The 22,966-nt window shown below is 32.0% G+C and overlaps 19 protein-coding genes across 19 annotated transcripts; 7 read left to right on the top strand and 12 right to left on the bottom strand. All coding sequences in view use genetic code 6, as the record gives it.

Annotated features, from left to right (window-relative positions):
- Nucleotides 1-104: 104 nt before the first annotated feature.
- Nucleotides 105-3,245, top strand: SS50377_26385 (uncharacterized protein; the record flags this gene model as incomplete). Its single annotated transcript, XM_067910193.1, has 1 exon — nucleotides 105-3,245. One exon carries the CDS (start codon nucleotides 105-107, stop codon nucleotides 3,243-3,245), a length of 3,141 nt encoding a protein of 1,046 aa, XP_067762949.1.
- A 12-nt stretch (nucleotides 3,246-3,257) lies between these two features.
- On the bottom strand, nucleotides 3,258-3,905 carry SS50377_26386 (ER lumen protein retaining receptor; the record flags this gene model as incomplete). Its single annotated transcript, XM_067910194.1, has 1 exon — nucleotides 3,258-3,905. One exon carries the CDS (start codon nucleotides 3,903-3,905, stop codon nucleotides 3,258-3,260), a length of 648 nt encoding a protein of 215 aa, XP_067762950.1.
- A 159-nt stretch (nucleotides 3,906-4,064) lies between these two features.
- On the top strand, nucleotides 4,065-4,316 carry SS50377_26387 (uncharacterized protein; the record flags this gene model as incomplete). Its single annotated transcript, XM_067910195.1, has 1 exon — nucleotides 4,065-4,316. The coding sequence occupies one exon, from the start codon at nucleotides 4,065-4,067 to the stop codon at nucleotides 4,314-4,316; it is 252 nt and encodes an 83-aa protein (XP_067762951.1).
- Nucleotides 4,317-4,460: 144 nt separating this feature from the next.
- On the bottom strand, nucleotides 4,461-6,032 carry SS50377_26388 (Lecithin-cholesterol acyltransferase; the record flags this gene model as incomplete). Its single annotated transcript, XM_067910196.1, has 1 exon — nucleotides 4,461-6,032. One exon carries the CDS (start codon nucleotides 6,030-6,032, stop codon nucleotides 4,461-4,463), a length of 1,572 nt encoding a protein of 523 aa, XP_067762952.1.
- Nucleotides 6,033-6,113: 81 nt separating this feature from the next.
- On the top strand, nucleotides 6,114-6,473 carry SS50377_26389 (uncharacterized protein; the record flags this gene model as incomplete). Its single annotated transcript, XM_067910197.1, has 1 exon — nucleotides 6,114-6,473. One exon carries the CDS (start codon nucleotides 6,114-6,116, stop codon nucleotides 6,471-6,473), a length of 360 nt encoding a protein of 119 aa, XP_067762953.1.
- An 8-nt stretch (nucleotides 6,474-6,481) lies between these two features.
- SS50377_26390 (uncharacterized protein) lies at nucleotides 6,482-7,468 on the bottom strand (the record flags this gene model as incomplete). Its single annotated transcript, XM_067910198.1, has 1 exon — nucleotides 6,482-7,468. One exon carries the CDS (start codon nucleotides 7,466-7,468, stop codon nucleotides 6,482-6,484), a length of 987 nt encoding a protein of 328 aa, XP_067762954.1.
- Nucleotides 7,469-7,664: 196 nt separating this feature from the next.
- On the top strand, nucleotides 7,665-7,964 carry SS50377_26391 (uncharacterized protein; the record flags this gene model as incomplete). Its single annotated transcript, XM_067910199.1, has 1 exon — nucleotides 7,665-7,964. The coding sequence occupies one exon, from the start codon at nucleotides 7,665-7,667 to the stop codon at nucleotides 7,962-7,964; it is 300 nt and encodes a 99-aa protein (XP_067762955.1).
- A 10-nt stretch (nucleotides 7,965-7,974) lies between these two features.
- On the bottom strand, nucleotides 7,975-9,735 carry SS50377_26392 (Major facilitator superfamily protein; the record flags this gene model as incomplete). Its single annotated transcript, XM_067910200.1, has 1 exon — nucleotides 7,975-9,735. The coding sequence occupies one exon, from the start codon at nucleotides 9,733-9,735 to the stop codon at nucleotides 7,975-7,977; it is 1,761 nt and encodes a 586-aa protein (XP_067762956.1).
- A 116-nt stretch (nucleotides 9,736-9,851) lies between these two features.
- Nucleotides 9,852-10,697, top strand: SS50377_26393 (Annexin; the record flags this gene model as incomplete). Its single annotated transcript, XM_067910201.1, has 1 exon — nucleotides 9,852-10,697. One exon carries the CDS (start codon nucleotides 9,852-9,854, stop codon nucleotides 10,695-10,697), a length of 846 nt encoding a protein of 281 aa, XP_067762957.1.
- Nucleotides 10,698-11,775: 1,078 nt separating this feature from the next.
- SS50377_26394 (uncharacterized protein) lies at nucleotides 11,776-12,216 on the top strand (the record flags this gene model as incomplete). The annotated part of the gene is made up of 1 exon (XM_067910202.1): nucleotides 11,776-12,216. One exon carries the CDS (start codon nucleotides 11,776-11,778, stop codon nucleotides 12,214-12,216), a length of 441 nt encoding a protein of 146 aa, XP_067762958.1.
- Nucleotides 12,217-12,511: 295 nt separating this feature from the next.
- Nucleotides 12,512-13,780, bottom strand: SS50377_26395 (A-type flavoprotein 7; the record flags this gene model as incomplete). The annotated part of the gene is made up of 1 exon (XM_067910203.1): nucleotides 12,512-13,780. One exon carries the CDS (start codon nucleotides 13,778-13,780, stop codon nucleotides 12,512-12,514), a length of 1,269 nt encoding a protein of 422 aa, XP_067762959.1.
- A 65-nt stretch (nucleotides 13,781-13,845) lies between these two features.
- SS50377_26396 (uncharacterized protein) lies at nucleotides 13,846-14,085 on the bottom strand (the record flags this gene model as incomplete). The annotated part of the gene is made up of 1 exon (XM_067910204.1): nucleotides 13,846-14,085. One exon carries the CDS (start codon nucleotides 14,083-14,085, stop codon nucleotides 13,846-13,848), a length of 240 nt encoding a protein of 79 aa, XP_067762960.1.
- A 46-nt stretch (nucleotides 14,086-14,131) lies between these two features.
- SS50377_26397 (V-type proton ATPase subunit F) lies at nucleotides 14,132-14,413 on the bottom strand (the record flags this gene model as incomplete). The annotated part of the gene is made up of 1 exon (XM_067910205.1): nucleotides 14,132-14,413. The coding sequence occupies one exon, from the start codon at nucleotides 14,411-14,413 to the stop codon at nucleotides 14,132-14,134; it is 282 nt and encodes a 93-aa protein (XP_067762961.1).
- Nucleotides 14,414-14,469: 56 nt separating this feature from the next.
- On the bottom strand, nucleotides 14,470-16,881 carry SS50377_26398 (uncharacterized protein; the record flags this gene model as incomplete). The annotated part of the gene is made up of 1 exon (XM_067910206.1): nucleotides 14,470-16,881. One exon carries the CDS (start codon nucleotides 16,879-16,881, stop codon nucleotides 14,470-14,472), a length of 2,412 nt encoding a protein of 803 aa, XP_067762962.1.
- Nucleotides 16,882-16,993: 112 nt separating this feature from the next.
- On the top strand, nucleotides 16,994-17,530 carry SS50377_26399 (uncharacterized protein; the record flags this gene model as incomplete). Its single annotated transcript, XM_067910207.1, has 1 exon — nucleotides 16,994-17,530. The coding sequence occupies one exon, from the start codon at nucleotides 16,994-16,996 to the stop codon at nucleotides 17,528-17,530; it is 537 nt and encodes a 178-aa protein (XP_067762963.1).
- Nucleotides 17,531-17,683: 153 nt separating this feature from the next.
- Nucleotides 17,684-19,327, bottom strand: SS50377_26400 (Amino acid transporter family protein; the record flags this gene model as incomplete). The annotated part of the gene is made up of 1 exon (XM_067910208.1): nucleotides 17,684-19,327. The coding sequence occupies one exon, from the start codon at nucleotides 19,325-19,327 to the stop codon at nucleotides 17,684-17,686; it is 1,644 nt and encodes a 547-aa protein (XP_067762964.1).
- A 318-nt stretch (nucleotides 19,328-19,645) lies between these two features.
- On the bottom strand, nucleotides 19,646-20,218 carry SS50377_26401 (Leucine-rich repeat protein; the record flags this gene model as incomplete). The annotated part of the gene is made up of 1 exon (XM_067910209.1): nucleotides 19,646-20,218. One exon carries the CDS (start codon nucleotides 20,216-20,218, stop codon nucleotides 19,646-19,648), a length of 573 nt encoding a protein of 190 aa, XP_067762965.1.
- Nucleotides 20,219-20,346: 128 nt separating this feature from the next.
- SS50377_26402 (Cysteine-rich membrane protein 2) lies at nucleotides 20,347-20,895 on the bottom strand (the record flags this gene model as incomplete). Its single annotated transcript, XM_067910210.1, has 1 exon — nucleotides 20,347-20,895. One exon carries the CDS (start codon nucleotides 20,893-20,895, stop codon nucleotides 20,347-20,349), a length of 549 nt encoding a protein of 182 aa, XP_067762966.1.
- Nucleotides 20,896-21,191: 296 nt separating this feature from the next.
- SS50377_26403 (uncharacterized protein) lies at nucleotides 21,192-22,805 on the bottom strand (the record flags this gene model as incomplete). The annotated part of the gene is made up of 1 exon (XM_067910211.1): nucleotides 21,192-22,805. The coding sequence occupies one exon, from the start codon at nucleotides 22,803-22,805 to the stop codon at nucleotides 21,192-21,194; it is 1,614 nt and encodes a 537-aa protein (XP_067762967.1).
- Nucleotides 22,806-22,966: the final 161 nt, after the last annotated feature.

Here is a 22,966-nt window from a genome sequence, read left to right on the forward strand (position 1 = left end):
TTATTATTATTATTATTATTATTATTATTATTATTATTATTATTATTATTATTATTATTATTATGCGTTAATATATAAATTATACTTCAAATTGCAAAAAAAAAATGTTCACATCTCCGATTCCGACCTACGACACGGAGCTAGCGCTACTGTCGCAGACGCTAGCAACACAGTATACACAGAACCTCACTGCATAACTTGAGCGACTCAAAACACAAATTGACGGCCGGCTCCTCTACGTGCTCTTCGAGGAGCAGCTGTGCTGCGACCCGGCGACGGATCACGAGGTGCCGAAATCGGTGCTGCCAATTTTCGAACCCTTCTTCGGCGCCGCTGCGCAGGACATCAAAGGAGACGTTTTCGCTTAAATCGCAAGGGACATCGGTACCTTCGCGGCCAAAGTCGTGCGGGAGCAGACTGCCCGGGCTGACGCGCTGGAGCTTGAAAAGTTCTAGATCGGCGCAGAGCTCGAGACGCTGCGGGGTGTCAACGGGTTGCACGAGCGCAGCCTCGCGCGGCTGGAGAGCCAGCTCACGCGACTAGCGCAGGTCATCTCCACGACATCGCAGTTCCTACGGGAGCAGAAACACCAGCAGCAGTCGATTGGCGACATGTACCAGGGAGATAACCAGGACAAATCACAGAAAACACAACAGGAACACGAAAAAATCCCCTCAAACACCCTCTCGCGGCAATACCAGGAGCTGCAGCAGCGCTATATACAGTCCATGAACCAGCTGGAAACCGCCAGGTCGCAGGCCAACATGGTCAACTCGCAGGTGCAGATTATGAGCGAATACAAGAACAAAAACGACGAGTTGGACTTATAATTGCAATAGGAGCGAAAAGTCAATTTTGATTTGCATTCATAATTAAGCGAAAAAGATACTATAATCGAAAAATAGTCAGACTAGTACCTTCAGCTGGTGGCTGAATTCAACGAATTGCACACCAAAAATGACGATTTAAGCGCTGCGGCGCAGGCAGCAGTGAATCCGGACCAGCTTCGCACGGATTTAGAGGCCGATTTACGCGAGAAATTTGCGGCCCAATTCAGCGCTTTAAACGCGCAAATTTAAGCCTTGTAGACCGAAAAATCTGCTTCGGCGCAGAATCTTGAGGACCTGAAAGGCCAATGTGCAGTTTCTGACGAAAATTTCTTGTCGAAATAAGACGAATTGGAGCGATTTAAAGCTAAATATTTAGAATCCGCCGAAAGTCTCAAAACGCTCCAAATTTCGCTCCAAACCGAGAAAAAGCAGAAGGAAAATCTCGAAAATCAGCTCCAAGAGTTTCAAGTTTCTGTCGTAAACTTGAACGTATAGAGCAATTTTGCGAATTAGCACCAGCTGAAGGAGCTTTAAAACTAGTTAAACGAGCAATCGGACCGGAATTCGGTGTTTTCAGAGCAAATTGTGGACAAGGACAAGGAGATCAAGCGGCTGAAGGCGCAGCTGGCCAAGAACATGGCCAAAATCACAGATGAACGGAGCCAGTCTTGGCAGCAATTGGACCGTTCTAGGCCAGGTTCTGGCATGTTTTAGCAAATTTAAGGTGGGTTCGATAAGGAGGTGCAGGTGAGCGCGGAATTCTATCTTTTGAGCAAGGTGAATTAGTCGTCGCCTAACTTCCACAGGGGAATATACTCTGTGTACGACGAATCCAGCAAAATGCAGTCATTTGACCGCCTCTCGACTGTCACCAGCATGTCGCAGAATACTAACAGAGCGAGCTCGTAGGCTAATTTAAAAATTGGGAAAAATTCGTCTAAAAATCTAGTAAAATAGTCCACTCGGCCGCAGGTTGACTTAGTGAATCTGATTGGAGAAGATAGCAGCAATATTTAGGGGATTTTAGAAGATGATTTTAACGAAATAAATTAGAATAACTCGAGATCACTTTCACCTTCTGTTAACTAGCTGCTAAAAGCACCTAAAGGTAGTGTCTAAAAGGCTAAAAATTTAAATGAGGTCATAAAGAAAGTTTAGGAGCGATATGGGACCAATTCTCCTTAGTAGTAAAGAGTTGTCTTGTCTCCTGAAAGATAGAATTCTGAAAAAGAATTTAAAAACAAAATTACGTAGTTATAAAATTCTCTGGATATCAAATGTCTGGAAAATGATTAGTTGTAGTAATAGAATTAAGAGTTAAAAGAGAATATGAAATAATTAGAAGCAAAAATTGCTGAACTAGAAGAACACATAAGAAAGTTTGCAGAAAACTATATTCCAATTGAACATGTTATTAAAGATGAACGTGTAGCAAGTTATGTAAATGATACATCTAATGTAGATGCAGATCATAAATACAATGTTAACTATTACGAACGACAGCTAGATGCCCTTAAAGTTGCTTAATAAACCGTCTTTAATTTATAAAATAATCTCAACTCACCTCCACATATTAAAAAAGATTTATAGGACAGAGTTTCGAAAATTAAGCAAAATTTGCACTCTCTAGAAAACTAAATTAAAAGTAACACAGATTTATCAGTTATTGATGATGTTAATGGTGAAGCACCTGATTAGACTATGACTGAGATGATGCAACTTAATAAACAGAAAAATGCTTTATCTCTCACAAAGAATGCTATTACGAATTCTGTGATAAAAGCTACAACGAAAAATTCACTCTTAGATTAGAAAAAGACAGATAAATCAAACTAGGAAGACCTGCACACCATTGTAACAACACACGAAAAACTGTATTCGATGGCAAGTCTAATTAGGACTAAAATTGAGGCTATGAAAGCAGCACATAGAAATTCACGAGAAAAGATATATAATAGATATTTAGAGTCAATGCGTCTGCTAAGCAAAGAATAAATGGAAAAACTAGAGGCAGAAAGGTTGGAGCTTAAAAATTCCAACAATTCTTAAGCTACAAACTAATTATCCATCGCAGGCTTAAACTCATCTGTTAGTAATACAAATTACTATGAGTCTGGAAATATTAATCTATCAATTGTGGATTTACAACCAGGTGGCGTTGATAATTTGGTTTTTACATACAGACCTGAAAAAATTGAAAATACTCTAATTTATACAAGAAATGAGGAAATTGAAGAAAAGAATTTACCTAGTTTAAGAGTTACTAGGAACTGTAGTGGTGAACGAAAAGTTCTTACTAGGGTGTGTTTATTTGATAGTTAAACTGAGCGAAAATCGACAATAAGACATAGTGGATTTGACTACTTAGAGCCAGTAGGAGCGACAATAAATAAGTTAAGGGGAAAGTCTAAGTGAGAATTATGTAAATCATTTTGGTAATTACATTTACTCGCCTTGAAGTTTAGCCTTTATCCAGTAGTAGAAAAATTCGCTGAACATTGCTACCTAAATAATACCAGTAGTCCAAACGACAAAACCAACATTGACACCTTTAATTGCTCTATAAATCCAATTAAGGATATAAAATGCTCTATAAAGACCTAATACTACAACATAGCTTTAGCTAAAACTTTAAATAGAACTACTTTTTTGTAACATTAAAAACTGAGGTAAAAGCGTCATACTTTCGATAATAAGAGAGAAGGTCCAAAATATTTCGAAAACTCTATACTTCTTGGTGAATATTAATGAAAATAAAACGCTTGGTACAACAATTGTCCAAAGAGGAAGTTTATCTAACTATTATTCGTAAGTATCAGCATGTTTAAAAGCAATCAAGTAGATGGTATAAAATGTAGTAGCTAAGTAATAAATTTTTAGAATTGTATTATATAAAGATCCAAAATTCCATAATAAATCAAAATAGCGAGAGGAAAAAACGATACCATACAATAATTGAGTTTTGAGAGATATACCTGTACATGAGCCACTTGACCTTATTTTTTCTATTAGTATACCATGTGATGCTGCATGTAGAAGATCACCCGTAAAACGGAAAATATTATTTGCTGACATTTTTAGCGGATGTGAAGTTTCTAACATAAAACTATATTTTATTAAATATACATGAAATTTTTAATATTAAAATATATTAAATATATAATATTAATATAAGTAATTTACTTAATTGTGAATATTGTACCGTTATAAATAATTTATTTTTCCTTCCAATTTATGACAGATAAGACAGATTTTGCTATAAGAACTAATATTGACACAATGCATTTTATGCGTGATTCATTGTCATAGGAACTGGAAATACGCATGAATGCATATTTTGCTTTAAAACGTCACTATAGAGATTTAAAGAACGAGGAAGCTTTATTATCGTACCACTCCAAAAATAATCTTTGGCCTATTTTTACATTCATATGTGCCCTTATTCTCGCTTGTATTGTTGTGATATATAAAATAACTTCATCGTGATTTCAGTTTCCTTTCACTTTTCCATTCCTTTGCTTCTCAGCCGGAGCGGTGGAAAGATGAAGCTAACGCTGATTCCTTTTGTAGCTGAGTCTATAAATCACCTTTTTACGAATTCCGAAATTTTTAGTACTCAAATATCTATATTCACTACAGTTCCTATAACCATTCTTAGATTTATTCAATACATTAACTATTTCTCACCCCATCTTTGTGCATTGTATTTTAACTTATATAATACTACGTATTTGGAACGTCATCAGCTGATTAGCTTGTGGCTGTGACTGAGCCATCGCCGTCTCCATATATTGGAATAGGTATTCTATTCATAATTTCCTAGTAGTCATAGATCGGTTGTGAATAGTAACAAGAAACAGGAGTAGGTATTCCTGTACAAATTATTGATTTATGTATATAATCTAATGGATAGCTTATTTCTTTCTTTCGTGCGAAGTAATGGGCATCATACAATTCTTTATTTATACCGAATACAAGACTTTCAATAGTTTTTTCAGGGGTTAAATTGTCGTATAAATCTAGTAAAGAATACTGTTTTGCAATCCAAGGCACATTGTTAGATTTATTTATATAGCAATCATTCATAAATTTATTATATGTGGATGTTATAATATTTAGGTTTGGGGTAATTTGGTTTCGAAATTCTGGATATTTATATTTTTCGGATGGCCCCCACATGATGAATTGCTCCCATTCCCATAACTCATCTTTTATAAACACTAGATTATCATGAATTATAGGCTTAAAAAATTCAGAGTCAGTTACATGTAAACTATGGTGATAACTTAAATGTCTGCATGGTAGAATGTATGGTATTTTTATTCTTGTAGGAAATCTACTTTTGAATCTAGATATCCAATATTAGATATCATACTAAACTGATTCAGGATGTTTTTTAATGTATTACAAAATTTGTAATAATGCTGAATTAGGGTCATTGTTAACTATTTAAACTTTTAACCATAGACCAATGTTCTCAGTCTATTTATATTTTGGTTACTTATATTTAATTTTTTTAATGTACACACATTAAGTAATTTTAGAATTATCTGGGGAAGGAAGTAATGCAGCTGTCATTCCAGATTAAGCCCAGATCATTCTAGTAGCATCCTCTAGAAATTTATTATTAAAATCATATCCAGCTGTTGGTACAAGTAGCCCCAAACCATTTATACCATCAAAAGGAACACAAACTGATATTACTTTTTAAAATTATTTGTACCAATTTGGCCGTAAATGTTAATAATACTTTACTACTAACCCACCCATTGAATGTGCTAAGATAATCGGACTCTTTGGGATATCTTACAGGTATTGATCGAATCTATCTAGTTATTATTCTGATAATAATGTTTATCTAAAATCATAAGTGTAAATAAACAATGACTTACCTTCAACGTAACCCATTTTTAATAGCTTTTTTATTAAGATATCAAAATAGTCTAGTTACGTAACGCCAAGCCATTTAGCTAATTTAGAATGCATTAATCTATCAATTGCTTTAATACCAACTTCTGGGACAATATGTGCTCCAGTCCAAGAGTTAAATTTAAACTCCTTATCTATATAACCACCTAGGTAATTAATTAATAGTTTCTTCCATTTCATAATCTAATATGTCCTGTCAACTGCCCAAACAGCTTAATGTTCGTTTCTTAGAATGTTCCCAAAAATTCCAGGAATGATAATTAATGGTTTCATTTTAAATTATAATTGTACTAACCTTCCTAGTTTTTTCAAACATATAAATTATATATAATTAAATATTTTTATGTTTTATTAATGGGTAACTCAACTTCGCAGCTTGAACCAGAGCAAAAGTTACAAATAGTTCAAAATTCTAAACCAGATCTCCAGTTTGAAGAAGAATCAGATAAAATATATCCATTAGTTTATCAATCGCAATAATTAGCTTAAGAAATTAAATCATCTACTTTAGACTAATCGATATCATATGCAAAAAATACTTCAATTTATGAATCTTTGATCCAGAAACCAGCGTAATTAAATAATCCGTTTGCGTATGATTTTGTTTCAGTTTTTGATTAACAATCAGCTATTGGGTCTAATAGCCGATTGGAATAGCAAGGCAACCAACTTAATATTAATTTTTCAAATTAGACTATAGATGAGTCGTACTGATTTATATATCAATCACTCATTTCAAATACTTCACCAAATTTCAATGCATCTAATGCAGGGGTTTCGAACATACTAGGCCGAGATCCTCTTAAATCAGGAGAGTTAAAGACAACAATATTGTCTAACATATCAGAAGGGCGTAATATAGCAGACCGTAGAGCTGCCTAAGGAGAGATTGTATTTAATTAATTGTCTATGTAATGGAGATCTAAAGGACCTTAAATACTTTTAAATTAATAAATAACCTTCTCTTAGAGTCTAGGATGCTCCGTATTAGATTATAAATTACACTGTTTAGTTTCTAACTTATCTAAAATACAGTGTCCTGATACTATAAATAAGTTTGGTAATGCAGAATTGGCATTTGTTTTGTTGAAGTAAATTTCGCAACCTCTGCATAATTCTTCATAATCTAAATATTAATCTCCTTTCATAAGTATTTACTTTTTCTCATCTAGTTCATTAAGAAGTAATTATTTTCGCTTCGCAAGGAATTTAAGTTTTTCTTTTTGGTCATTTTCAGCTGATATATGCTTTCGTTATCTTTTAGGTAACGGTGGAGCGGGTAATAAATCTGTGCTTTGAGGAATATTAAGATCTGTTTTTCTTCCAAATTTCTTTAAAAACTCTGCATTATTGCCGATAAAATTAGAGTTTCTAGTATGTTATGGTACAAAATTGAATGCACCAACTCGACAGCCAATCCAAATTATATTTATTTTTGTAGACTAAATAAGCCCCATAGCTTCTAATGGCCCAGTAACATCATATAACCTACGTTTGTTAGTAATTTTTAAAATATCTTCCTTTCCTATACATACTTCACCATCTTTTGTGCGAGCTGAAGACTATGCAATCTCAATTATTATTCTTCTAGCTAAATCAACTGATCTTGTTTTAGAATCAGCTAACATGCACTATGCATTAATTGGAGGTTATGGTAGTATATGCTCATTATGATCATTAGTTTATGGTAAAGGTGTATTTCCAAACATTAAGATTTTGAAGTGGAATTATAATATTTTGTATATTAAGGTATTATAATATACTAATACTAATTTTATATGCTAATTTATAATATAATATTTATTAATTTATTACTTAACTCTATTTAATTCTTTAATATTATTCATATTGAATAATAGATAATACATGTATTGACTTTAAAACTCATGTAAAATAAACATATAAATGGCAGATCTTCTAGTTATTGAGTCAACTGGCAGAAATAGCAGATTCTAGACTTAGTTTACGTTTTAAATATAGACTTAAACTAAAAATTACAACATAACCAAATCTTAGTCAGAACTTTCATAGCTTTATAAATATTTACACAAAAAACATGGAGTTACTTCACCAATTAGGAACCGTTTTCTTTGGTTCTTAACTACGTAAAATTGGTAATATTTATATGAAAAATTCCTTCAAACCTCTTTCTCGCGCCCTGAAATTCTTGTTGATAGTAAAGTTAAAATATTTTTGTTAGAGTGATTTAGTAAATTCATTATAAGTCAGAACTGGTCATACTAATAATACTAACATCCATAATTTCGTATTTACTCTTTATTTCACTACTTAAGCAAGTAGTTTCTCCTACCTCCTCACTGCTTTGAATTTAACTTTCAATCCCAGCAAGAGCATGCACTAATGATCCTTTATCCTTTAAAACAAATGTTAAACTACGATTTTTAAGACGATTAACTGCATTCATAATATCCTACATTACTTCATCATCTTCAAAACTATCTTCATGTTATATCTGAAATTTATATCCAATTCGTCCCATTTCCCATTTAAAAACATCCAAAAATGATGCTACAAAAAAGCAACAAATCATGAAAAATATAGAGATACCACCACATATAGCACAAACTAAGTCTAAATCGTATCCTGTATATCTCTATACTGTTGTAAATAAAGCTGTTCCGAGTGACCACGCTAATTTCGATGCTAATGCAACTAGAGAACCTGTAATAAAAGCATATTTTCTATCCATACTATAAGTATTATAGATTTATATACAAAGCTACATTTGAACAAATGATATATTTGATAGTGCATAAAAACACTCTATTGAATAAATATTATTGAATTTAAGCAAAAATACAATTCCTATAGTGAAAATAACTATATGTATTATACTGAAGATCTACATAACAAGTCTGTTAGTTAATTTAATTATTATAAACGGAAACATAAAATACAGAAGTGCAGTTGTAATCTCTACAATACTTTGTAAAATACCACTAACCTAGGATGAAAATCCAAAATCCAAACGCCAAATTAATGGTTAAAACCAGCTAACTGATTATTATGCCATAACCAATAAGAAAATGCAACTTAAAAATCTGACTGCATTTGGACTAAATATTTCAGCAGGATAAATATGATGATTCAAAGCGTATTACACATCATAAACAAAAAATCCAACTAGGAGGATCAATCCTGAAACAAAAAATACTATTTATAACCATAAACTACCAATTCCAATAGCTATAAATGCAGCACCAACAATAGTAAATAAAATACCAAAACTAGCTAAAAAGAAGCTAATTAAATTAATTTTTGCCCCTTTATTAATTTTAAATCTTGGCATAAAAAAACCCATTAATATTGAGTGTGCAATACCTAAAGCTCCACTAATCCCAAATAAAAACATAGGATGTTCTGAAGCTAAAAAACCACCACCAATCATAGCAATGATACTAGCAAATTACTAAATAATATCATGAGCTGCCATACCTCTCTCTAACTTACCTTCTTTAACCATAAAATTAAGCATAGGTGTAGTAGCTGTTTACATAATTGAGCAACCAAACGATGCAAATATTCTGAAAAATATAAGCAAATATAAGCTTGTGGAAAAAAATATCAGCATTGAAGATACTCCAATTAAAAATGAGCCTAAAATATAACATCCTGGTATTGAAAGTCTTGCATGTAATTTATTTGAAAGAAATCCTACAATACAGAATACAATATTTTCAGAATGTTAAATTATTTAAATAGTTACAATTTCTACTTTAAAATAAGCTGCAAATGTTGAAGTAAATGAATATATTGAAGTATTTGTTAACTAGTATAAAAACTAAGGAAAAGATGCCAGTAATGCTGCTAAAAGCACAGGTGTTCCTTTACTCTTTACTGGGGTATAATTCCATGGATTAAATATAGGATGTATATATTCTTTTGATTATTGCATTCTTTCAAAATAAGAAAGCGTTCTCTTTCTACGTCGCTCTCGATAAGAAATTCTTACCATTTACGAAATACTAAAATTATATATTATTATTAAATATCTTGATAAACTATTTTAAGGTTAGTTTATTTAATATTATTATATATTTATTCTGAGTTAGCGGAATTTTTAACTTCAAAATGGAGTTCTTCAGACCAACCCCGGCACTTTTTCCAGAACTATATTAAGATGCAGCTGACACACTCAAGGAAATATTTAATTAGAAAATACCGGACAGCATTAAATTAATAGAATTGATTTCAAAATTTAACTAAGACGAACGTGTGGAAATCGCATCTATTTACGGTTCGGAACTTCTTTTTGAATAAAGCAAAAAGGCATTTAAATCAGATTTTGAGAACCTCATTCTAGCGCTATTCACACCAAGATATCAAGTTTTTGCAAACCTTTTAAATACATTATTTAAACGTCCTTCTACTCTACTTACAACGTTGGCATTCTGTATTTCGACTCCAGATGCAGAATGCCTGTTAAAAGTATAAAATTTCGCATCACTTTATGAATAAAATTTTGGAAAGCTCGGCCCTGCATTTTTAACTAGAAAAGAAGACTGTAGTTCTGATATTCTTACGATAAGATAAGAGCTAGATAAATCTAGTTTTGAGTCAACTTTAATTCACGTATTATCTAATTTACATTTCTCATTTTATCAGTAATTCATTCTGTAAAATCCAGATATCAACGAAAAAATTAAGTGTGATATTAGCAAAAATTACGAGGCTTATATATCTGCATCTGATGCGAAAAATGACATGTTCCGATAGGTAGCTAAATGCGTAAAATTGACTGTAAAAGGTCTTGGGACAAAAGATGATGAATTGATAGGGTTAACAGCAATTTTCGGGGACAGAATGCGAAACTAAATTATCAAAAAGAGCTATGATGGGGATATTGTCAAAGAACTAAAAAGCGACTTAAGTGGAGATTATGAGAGATGCATTTTAGCAGTATGGGGGTTGAAGTGATACAAATTTTGAGTGGCTTAGATGGAATTAAGGTTAAATTATCAAAAATACTATGTATGAACTAATTATATAAGCAATTTTTATTAAGACGAAAATAATTTAGCCTAAAGTTTACATTTAAAATTGTCGACTGTATATCATGTAGATATAAGAATTTATGTTATACTAAGATAGGAAATTTATAACATTTAATTTAACTCCATTATCTTCCTTTTACTATCCTTTAATTATAATGAAGTATGATTTAAAGCGGCTCATAACTTTACATATAAAGTAATTTTCAAGATCTTTATCAATTATTCAAGAAATAAGAGGATTAGAAATATTAATATAGCGAGTATCTTAAAACCATATTCATCTTGTAAACTTAATTGTTTATCTGTATTCAATTTTACGTTTAGTTTTACACTTTTCCATAATCGATGAAGATATTTTTAATAAAATTATGTTGACAAAACTAATAATAAATTTATCCTTTTTTCTAAAACGATCATTTATTATATCTATAATCCTTAATCAAATGAAACTTAGAGCTTTTTGTTAATTATATCGAAATATTTCATAGTATATCGGATAATACGACTTAAAACAATTAAATAAACATAATATAAAAATAAGATAACAGCTAAATTATTCCAACATAAATGAAAGTCGATAATAAATCATAATATAATTATTTCCTTAGGAACATAATAGAATATTATTAATTTCTTTAAAGTATTGAGTTTTTACAAGATAAAGTTGATTTTATAGTTTGAAACGTTTCTGAGTTATTATATTATTATATATCAAAATTAAAAGTTAATCTATAAGATGTATCAACATTTCTTTTATTATTATTGGTATTAATATATTAATAATAAAAATAAAATTCACATTACTTTATTACTACCAAGTTTTAGTTTTAATCATTTATATTATTTAGAATGGTATTAAATATTATATAGTATTATATATTATCAAAACATAACTTGTTCTAATATAATGAAATAAATGTATAGAATACATTTTTACAAATTTTAGAGATTTCAATAATTCTATATATTCCGATATAATAGTGAGTTGCAATAACAATAAAATGTATTAAGAATGTCGTTAAGGACTTGACAAAGATGCCATTATGAAGTTTGCATTTAATTAAGATAAATTTTATATTAATAAGGTTAAATTTCAGAAATCTCCTTTTGTTATATAAGATCAAATGGCATCATGTAATTACCCGTAATTATTTTTTAATGTAATTAATGCACCAAAATATCATAAAGTATTGTTTGCTTCTAATAACATAGAAGACTATACTTTAGCAATAAGTAGTGCTAAAGAAGGGCCTAAATCTTAACTTAATACTACACGCATTAAATTCACCTAAAGAAAGTTACTGACTCCTCTGGAAATCAAATCTAATCGATATAAAGCTTTACATAAGAGTTCGTACACCAGACATGCGTAATGTAGATAACTATTAGATGATATTGTTATTGCAGATATTAAGGATTAAGTAAATTTGTTAGCATAATGAACATTATATGTGAATATTTTTCCAATATCAATTCATTAGTTATTTTTATAGACTAAAAAGGTTACTATAAGTATATTTGAAATCTTTTGAATTTTTAATGTAAAAATAGAATCATATGTTAGTAAATATGGTTTTTTAAATTTTCTTATTTCCATGATAATTTAATTTTAAAATTATTTATCCTTAATTTTTATTGAATGAAAGTTTTATGAAGATAATACACTTATATTTAAACAAGCAAAACGCTAATACCAATTAAAAAAATACTATTTGTTTTAAAAAAACATTAATCAACTCACTAACCAGATGTTTCAAAATTACTGGCTTCTTCTTTTAAAGTTTAAAACGTCTTACCACATAAGTTTATTAATTTCTTATAAAATGAATCGCATACTTTTTAAATCTCGGTATTATCTTTTATTAAGCCCATTTTATACTCTACATGACCTAAATAATGACAATTTGCTCCTTTTAATTCATCTCTAAAAATTGGCTCCAATATGCCTTTATTCCAACCGTAAGAGCCAAAACTATAGCTGATTTTATACTCTAGTGAATCTGTAGATTAAAATAAATAGAGTAACTCTACCAATAAAGGGCTTATATCTTAATTAAAAACGGGAGAACCAATTATAAGCCCTTATGATTAATTCATTGAAAAAGCAATTTACGCCAATGGAGTTGTGCGTACAGAGTGAATATGTACGATAACTCCTTTTGAAGATAAAAACTAAGAAAATAGTTATGCTTATTTTACACTATTTCCATAAAGAGTATCGTAAGCGATAAGAACTGAAGGATTTTTTGGTATAGAACAACACACATCTGTATATGCATCTATTGCTGCTTATACATAATTTACACCATGGAGATACATTCCATGTGCTGGCAAAATAGATTTTATGGTATACAATTCATCTTATAATTCAAAATCTTAAGATACTGCCTTAAATTTTTAAAGATTATCAAGTAATAAAGTCTTGTATGACCCAAAAATATTTTAAGCATAATCGGACAATTCATTTTTAATCTCGTAAATAGTTTTTGAAGCTTAATCAGTTTCTGCACCGATTTATGAAAATAAATCGCTAGAAAATAGAATATGTTTATTAACATAATACGTCATTGTTGAGTCTGGCCAATGCAGCAATGGAATTTATATGAACTTAAATTCTAATTCCCCTAGTTTCAATGTTTCCCGTCTTGATATAAGTTAAAATTTAAACTATATAATATCTGGATACAAAAACTTTAAAGTTTGAGCACATTTATGTGAACAATAAATAGTTGCATCCTCCAATACTCGTAAAAAAGGCAATAGGCTACCAGATGATTCTTATTCCGCATGATTAATAATTATGTGCTTAATATCTGATAGTTACGCGTGATACTAGATATTAATAAGAAACTGATGAAAATATGACTCAGGTACAGTATCAATAATAACAGTTTCGTTGTTATCCTTAATCATATACGAATTATAATTTATCCCATTAGAAAGATGTAATTTATGGAAATCCTACTCATTGTAATCAACAACACCTATAGTCTCAACTCCCTTCATTATTAAATAAACTAGAAGATATATATTATATTATAATTAATACATTACATATTTAGAGTTATGTTTCACTAAATTACACTTAACACTGAAACGCAGTCTTGATGGTCAATACCTTGAGAAATCATCTTTACTTCGTCAAATGCTTCGTCAAAAATCTATTTTAACAATTCTTCGTCATTTTCAGTTTACTTTTATTTATTATCTATTAACTTGACTTTGCCTTATTTTGCTGATGACATATCACCCAAAATAGCCTATGTTAAGTTATCAGCTAAATTTAGCAGGTTCTTTGTATCAGAATTCATTATTAAAATTAAATAAAGTTATATTACCATATAATAATAAATGTAATCATTCGTCATCTTTTGATGGGATCTCCATGACAACTGGCTTAACTCCTTTGTACGCAACTACCTCGTCCCTAATTTTATCAGCACAAAACTTAGAGATAAAAACTACTGAAATATCATCTCTAGCCTTCAATTGCTTAAACGCCTCTAATATATCATTCCTTGGTGATTCCGAGGTAAACTCATGAAAGTTCTACCTACCCTCAACATCCCTGCATCCAGCTCCGGACAATAAGAATCCAGAAACTGTAGCTGAATCAGCAATAACAGCGGCAACTGTCATTTTTTTGGATTAGGTAGGAGTGGAATGAAATACTTAATATTATACAATAAATAATATCATTAGCCTTCGAAAAGTAACCTTCCCAAATCTCTATCTTCGCCCTCAGTCTATGAGTAAATATATAAGTCCTTTATGATCTACCTCACAACTTACTAAATAACGGGATTTGCATTCAATGCAGGTTTCAAACAGATCTTAATTAGCTAGAAATAGTCATCAAAAAACGGGAATGCCCATAAAGCGATTATCAGCAAACCCATCTCGTCATCCTCGAAACAAACAATCTTGCTGGGATCTACTACAATTTCCTATAGAATTTCGGTAAAATTAGCTATATAAACAATGTAGCCAATGTTATCTCCGCCTTTTAAGAACATGTTGCCAATAAAGTTTGTAAAAAGTCGTAATTGCACAATTTATTTCTCAATTCTTTCAGATTTTTCCAGCTCAGCAATCGCTTTTTCGCGCTCACTAACCTTGTTTTTGTTGCTCAGCCACCTCAAATACTGCATGAAAATAACGTGAAGCTGGCCTGTTAAAGTGGTGTCGCAAACGAGCTTGAAGTCGCTCAGAGAGTCTGGAATATCAAAATGAACGCTATTCAGCATCTGGCTGTTCGGCTTCTGCGTCATGCTTGGAATGTAGCTGCTGATATCAATTGCAGGCGACTAATTCTGAATTGAATTCAATTTTCCGCTTCTATCCTGCAAAACCACTTTCTCGCAGTTTAGCTTCTCTTTAATCGTCAAAGTCTGGCTCATGCTGTTGCTCAAAACGTTGCAATCACCAGTGTAATCATCATTTTCCACTTATTTTGCATCATTTTTCGCTCCAATTTCGACGAAAATATCATCAAACTTCGTGACCCCAAAGAACTAACTCGCAAACTGCGCCCTGCAAAGTAAAATTACGTTAACACAGTTTCTTATTTTGTTGCTGCTGCTGAAATTTTGGCTTAGTGCATAGAACGCTGTTTCTTAAATACTCTAGAAGTACGAGTTCAAGTCCAGCTACATCAAATTTTGCTCCCTCTTTGTAGACGAAATCTGCGGCTTTTTGACCAAATTTTGATATTTCTGAGACCGGGAAACGAGCGAAATCGCGTTTCCAGCGTCCCGAATCTGAGCCGTTTTGGTCAGCAGGGCGTACGAATCCGCCGTATTCGAGCTGGTTTCGAGCATTTAATTGTTCCGCTCCACGTTTAGCATAATCCGCTGAATTTGCTCATTTTTCATTTCATTTTAGGCTATAAGCAAATCGTCTTATGTCAGTTGGTCGAGTTTCTCATTCAGCTGATTTTCGAACAGGCGCTGGAACTGCTGCAGTTTCAGCTGCTTTTTCATGCATATGTACTTGTACAGATTAGCAGTCGCCTGGTATTTTATCTCGTTCTGCTCTAACGGCGTCAGGTCCTCAAACTGCTTGTAAATTTTGCCGTTTCTGAGCATTTGGTTGTTCACGAAATACGTGCCCTGCTGGTCCGTCAGCTGCTTCAACTGCTGCTTCTGGGCCTGAATTTCGCGTTTTACTGCCAGCTTTTGGCTGTTCACCTCATCGTTCAGGAGGCGAATTTGCTCGATGTAGTTAAACAGCTTAATGACAGGAATCGAGGCTATTGAGGCTAGAATTTGCGTTATTTGGAGCTGCTGGTTGATTTTTGGAGGTTTTGGGGCCAAATCGTGGAGGGTGAGATCAGGTGTGGAGTGGGAGTTTTGATTAGCATATTAACTGATATAATGAGGATTTGACGCATTAAGTTGCTCGATATATCTGATATAACCGGCTTCATCGATGTCGTCAACCGAGTTCTCCCATACATTTTAGATTTCCGTTCCTTAATTAGTCGCATTTTCGTAGATTTCGTCGAAAATTTAACTGGTCAAACCAATCGATTTTAGGGCCAAATTCTCGAAATTTAGCTCTTCCTGCGGCGAAAGTTCCATTTTTTGGATCAAATTCACCATTTCGATGACCTCGCAGATCCTGAAAATTTGCGAAAATTCCTTCGTCTTCCGCTTCTCGCCTATCTCAGTTTTGAAGACTTGGAGTGTCATCTCGAGCGAGTTGGAAAGCGATTCGCGGACTTTGAAAAAGTTGTTTTTCTCGTCAAAAATCGAGCTCGAAAGGTCTGGTTGTGACTGTTTAGAAGTGGATGAAAGCGCTATTATATAAGAATACGAATATAAGTCTAAAAGTGTGATTTTTTAATTTGAAAATGCAAATAAAATTTTACGTAAAATATCGGGTTTGGCGTATTCCTACGCTTGGTAAGGTTTTAGGAAACGTGCAGCGCACGTTAAGAAATGCGGGGATGTGCAGTTCAGATCAAAATTGATAAAAAGCTGGGTTTGCGGTGTGACATTTAACGGAGTGAGCTGAAGAAATGGGGTGCTTCTGGCGATATTTAAAAGCAATTCTGCAGGTGGGGAATGCGGGGAAGCATCTAGAAGCTATTTAGCAATTTTCATTGCGGATAATGATGCGGAGGGGTTGTTATAGTTTAATATTATATAATAGTCTAATTAAAAAAGTTTTTATTTATTATATTAATATTATACATAATTTATCTAAATAACCATAATGGAATAACTAAATCTATCTATTGAGAATTTATTGAAGTAATTCAAACTACACCCAACCATAGCATTAATACTGTTTCCACTGCTTACATAATAGCCAGAAGAGTATGCAGTATCCCTTAAAGAGTAGGTTCCAAAATTTCTTCCAGAAACTCCAGATTATGTAATGGACTAGAAAATATATCTTCAACAATTTGCAGATTCTGTGGAATATCTATCTAAAAGTAATCTAGGAAATCTCATAGATTCAGAACTTAAAATACGCAAGCTTGCTGCAAAGGCTTCATTAAGCTTAATGAAGGATGATAAGTATAAAGATATTATAAGTTAACCAGAGGAATTTCTATAAAAGATTTTTACTGAAATCGATCTTTAACCTGAGTATATAAATGGAGTAGTATAGAATGAAGTGATGTGGAATGGAAAACCAAAATTGGAAATGATTGATACAATTCTAGCTTTTATAGGGGTAGTTTTAGTAGGAGTTTGGTTCTTATAAAAATATGGAGTTATAGATTAATTAATGAACATTTAGTGAATTATCTATTTTAATTAAGTATCATGCGTTTAGTTATTCGTAAAAAGATTAGAATAAATCTTTTAATAACCATTAATGAATAAAATTCATGAATTTAAGTACATGATACCTTTTTAAATTATATGATTGCATTAATTGCTAAAATAAATTTTATCACTTGAATGAGTTAATCATATTGATAACATTCATAACTACCCCAACTGTACAAACCATAGCAGACACTCCAACTGCAGTCCATCCAATGGATTTTCTAACTTTACTAACATCAACTTTCTTTTCATCACTAGTATTTGTTTCATAAACTGGCTGTGCCTCTTCTATAGCAAGCTAAATCTAACCCTCTTCTGAAGCTTCATAAACGGCAGCTGCAGCATCAGCTACTATATTGCTACTATTTTATGAAAAAGTACGCCTATACGTAGGTCCATCGGGAGTATTTATGATTGAAACTGTACGAGTTTTCAAGAAAGATATACCACGATCTTACTTTGTCTCTGTATCCGAAATATTCGTTTAATCTGGGTTATCCATGCCAAACATTTTAATGGACAGTGCACGAGCTCTATCAACTGACATGAAATTAGATAGAATAGGAACAATGATAGGATCCACCATTTGCTCTGAGTCAGGCACCTCATCTAGGTGACGATTTTATTCTCTTAGCCTCGGAAGTTAAATTGCAAATATAATAGGTAGACAAAATACATAGATAAATCCAGAAAGTGACGCAAATATACCAAAAATAACAACGATATTTTCATAAACAGCAGCTAAAGCGAAGGCTAATGTAACAAAAATGAACGAAATAATGACGGATACTAAATATCCTTTTGTTGTATCCATAGTAAGTCCAAAAATTTATAATAGAGTTTCTTTAATAGGAAACACTACAAGTGGGAATGAAATAATAACAACTATAGCATAAAGCAAGGCTAAGATATTAAAATACAATAAATTACATTTAGCGAAATTAATAAAAATATTGCTTTATATTTAGTCACCAAACATTGCCGCGCCAAAATATCCAACCAATGCATAGAATATAGAAGCACCAGTAATTGCTATTCCTAATGAAACTTTGAGGATCTTCTTCTTGAAAATAGGAGGGCCTTTAAGATCATTCAAAAGAGACGGTATACCATTATGACAGCCAAAATTACTCTAAATAGATGGAATATACATCAAAAATGTTAATATAGTAATAAAAGGGCTGGACTAAGGGAAAGCTTAGATTTTATATAAAACATCTTTCCCATCAACTTTACAAATTTAACGAGCATCTAACTTAACGAAAAATATGGCAACAATACTTACTACAGTAATGAGAATGATAAAACTAGAAATAGAAGAAACTTTAGACAGGACCCCCATTGATTTTATTAGGCAAAGTGGGAAGATCAACACAAAAGCTATAAGAGCTTTAGCAAGATATGTGTTAAAAGAATACTTCCCAACATTTTAAATAAAAGATACAACTGAGTTTGCAGAAATAATGACATAACCTGTACAAAATCCATAAAATGAAACAATGATACACACATTAAGCAAAATTGCCATCTTCTTACCACATATTTTTGTTGTTACTTCCATATAGCTACGTGATTGTGTATAGTGAACGGCCTCAGTAAATATGTTCAGCAAATATAAAACGAAAATATATACTCCAATGAAAACTATTGCTGAAAGTACAGCTCCCATCTGGAAAGTAATAAATGATATAGATAGTAATGAAGCTCCCATCATCTGTGATACCAATGAAAACGAGGTAGAAGCTTGATCTTTAATATTTTTAGGCATTTACGAAGTGAAAATTTTTATAAATGTATATGATTGATAACTAGATACCTAAAAGGCGATTTATTATTTTTTAACAATATCAATTTATTTCGTATAATTATAATATTATTTGAGATTAGATAATTAATTTAATTCATATTTCGAGTATTACGTTTGAATGAACATTATTTATATTATATACTCGACAAATTTATGTCATAAAAAACTAATCTTAATTTTTCCAACTAGAGTTTTATAATTTTAAGCTAATATTTATAATATTTAAAATTAAATTTTATATAAAACTCTGTATTTTTCTTAACTGAAATTAATAGCATATCACTTGGGTTTACCTTAAAAAATATCACACGGACCGCAAACGAGGTTACCACAGCTGTGACCGTGTGGGAGAACGTCTTGGCAGTCAACAGCGTTACAAGTGAAGTCAGAAGTAAGGAACTTAGTGTGGTCGACCTTTCCAGTAAGCTTGTTGCACGACATTTCGATGTTGGAGATTTGACCGGTAGGAACACTGGAAATCTTGTTAAAGCCAAAGAGCCCAAATGCAGTGGTGAGGCAAGTGGGAATTTCGGTAAGCTTATTCTTGGTGAGATCCACAGTGCAGAAAGCCTTGTCCTAGAAGGCATCAGGGTGGATGCTGGCGATCTTGTTATTCGGAAGGATGAGGGCGCTGAGGTGATCTAGGCTCCTGAGGGATGCGGGAATGGTTCCAATGAGGTTATTGCCAGGAATCTTTATCGCGACAACATTAAATTTGCTATCGCAAGTAATGCCGTACCAGAGGCAGTAATTCGGATGTTCCATCCAGTTGAGCTTAACCTTCCAGTTGTCTCCACCAGTTTTCTCATAGAAGTCCACAAGTGCGGTAACGCTCATTATGATCGCAGCCATTTGTTAGGTCTGTAAACCAATCTTTGACCCGTGTAGACTAAAAGTAGGGAGTAGACTTTGGCCTTTAAAATAGAGTGGAAAGAAATTTATATTATTATATGTTATAAATAATATTTCTAATTTTTTACTCAGTTTCCGACTACACAAAAATCGCCCCAAACGACGCCATTTTCGCACGCATTAAGCTCGCACACCAGCTAATTGCCACTAATGACTTTCCTAAACCCAATTTCGCACCGCACACTCTCAAAACACGCCCAGCCTTCCTATCTGCCCTCTAAATCGACCATTTCAAATCCTCTGGAACACTGCGCGCACCCCTTTCCGCCGTAGCCGTTATCGCACTCACAGCGGCCTTTTCGGACGTTAAAGCGGCCTCTGCCGCAGTTTTCCGCGACGAAGCAGCCGAAAATTGCGTCAAAAAGTGCGTTTTCGGGGCAAATTTCGCAAAATTTTCCGCTCGAATTCCCGCATTTGCAGGCGAATTTCTGGCGCTTGGGCGAGTATTCGCAAGCGGCGAACGGGCACAGCGCGCAGTCCGAGGGCCGGCAGGTGAATTTTTAGCGTTTTTGGGCCGGATCGCATGGCAGGGCCTGGATGGTCAGGAGCAGCAGAAAAAGGAATATCGGGATTGCGAGCTGGAACGCTGCGTAGAGGTGGATTTGGTGTTATTTCATTTTTGTAATTTTGATAATTAATGTATAATAATGTGTAATTATTTGGAGTCGAAAATTTAGGCTGGTTGAGATGTTAAGCAAAGCTGTAGAAAAGAGGGTGGGAGAGAGTAGAAAGCTAGTAAATAGGAATAATGATATATAATAAGGTTAGTTGGTAAATGTAAGTGATGCTAAATAGAAGATAGAAAATTGTTTTTTAAGAATAATAGATGAAAACAATCATATAAATGTTACATTAATGAAGTATTGACGCTCATATTAATATTTTTATAGTGTGTAAAATTAAAATAACTTGCTCATTTTTTACTTCTTTGCTTCATCTTCTTCTATATTTTTAAGATGTATATAATTCCATAAATTGAGAATGTAAGACAAGTTATAATGTATACACAACCAATAGTTACCGTAATGGCTTTTACTATTAGAAAGTCAGAATATTATTGTTTCTATGTTATTATCATTAGATTAAGGTTTTATTATGAATTTACGCTAGTAAATTTTGCTTCAATCATAATTGTATGATCTTTCAATAATTCAATGATATCTGCACACAACTATTTATCAATACATGCATAGCAATATTCCGACTAGTTAACATTTAATTAAATTTATTAGTTAATTTATTAAGGCATGACTTGTCCGTTCTTTTAAAATCTTAATAACATATTAAAATCAAGTGTTTATTTAATAGGTATTATGCATCCAAAAACTTACTTTTATCTAACTAAACCTAGACATATTTAACCATATTCTTGCTATATGAAAGCTTGAGTCCAACAAGAACTATATATTGGAATTACAGTTTTTTCTGCATTTTTAAATTCGTCATTCTAATAAAATAAAGTATCGAAATAAAAAGTACCACCCTCTTCTATTGCTGCATTAAAAGCAGTTCTACACTATTACTAGCTTTATAATGACCCAGAATCACATGCATATATTGTAGTTTCCTATTTTTCATTATAAGTAGTAGAAGTAAAAGATTATTCTAAAATAATTTAGCCTCCCCCCGCGCTTACTGTTAATCTTTTTATATAATATGTGAATCCTATATTATTAACAGCATCTCTAATTTTATCATAATCAGGAATATTTGGTACATTTACATGAAATGCAGTATTAGCTAATGAAACTCCTACATTTATATCCCCATAAAACTTAACACCCATACCTTATATATTAACAAAATCAATGAAAGTTGTAAGTGTAATTGTTGCTGCACCTTATTGTACAGTAAGTACCATTCTTCCATAAACAACAGCTTTTTCTCTAATACCAGGGAAAACAGAATTTCCAGTATATGTAAAATTTTATCCTATAAGTGTATATGAATCTACAAATTACTTAAAATCTATATCCGCATAAATACCATCGACAGCCAATTACCCCTAAATAACTTATGATGTAATATCCCCAGCTGAATTTTTCTATGTTTCGATTTATTGTCTACATAACCCTGTGGAATCGACAGTTAATGTATAAGAATTAGAAGATACAGTCATTGCGCTAATTTTTGTATAACATGATGCAATTTCTGATAATATTTCATCAAAATAGTATATATTTAATTCAGTAATTAAAGAATAAGTGTAAATATGCACGATCATAAATGATTCAGACACAAAATCTGGTATATTTTAAAACAATAATTCAGTTGTATTTTCATAATTATACTACTAATCTATAGTATAAATAATAGGAATAGTAGCATTTTTTAATATAAGTGAAGCTTATATAGGTTAGCTTAAAGCTTAGCATGATTCATTAAAAGTTGGAAATAGCAGAATTTTAATTTATTAAACATTCTTATTATACTCTGCGACAGTTTCATTTTTGAAGCAATCTGTATACACGGTTTAGTATTCAGTAAACAAATAACCAGTTTATAAAACCATAAATAAACCTGACATTTTTATATTATGTTACAAACAATATCTTATAATCAAATCAAAATATAAGTTAATAAAAATGTGATATTTTTATATATTATTAATTAATATAGTAATTAATAATGTTAAATTTTAAATTTGCTTTTGTCTAATTGCCCGATAACATATTTAAATTAATAACT

This window comes from Spironucleus salmonicida, chromosome 6 (assembly GCF_000497125.1).
Source record: "Spironucleus salmonicida strain ATCC 50377 chromosome 6, whole genome shotgun sequence".
Classification (NCBI taxonomy): Eukaryota; Fornicata; order Diplomonadida; family Hexamitidae; genus Spironucleus; species Spironucleus salmonicida.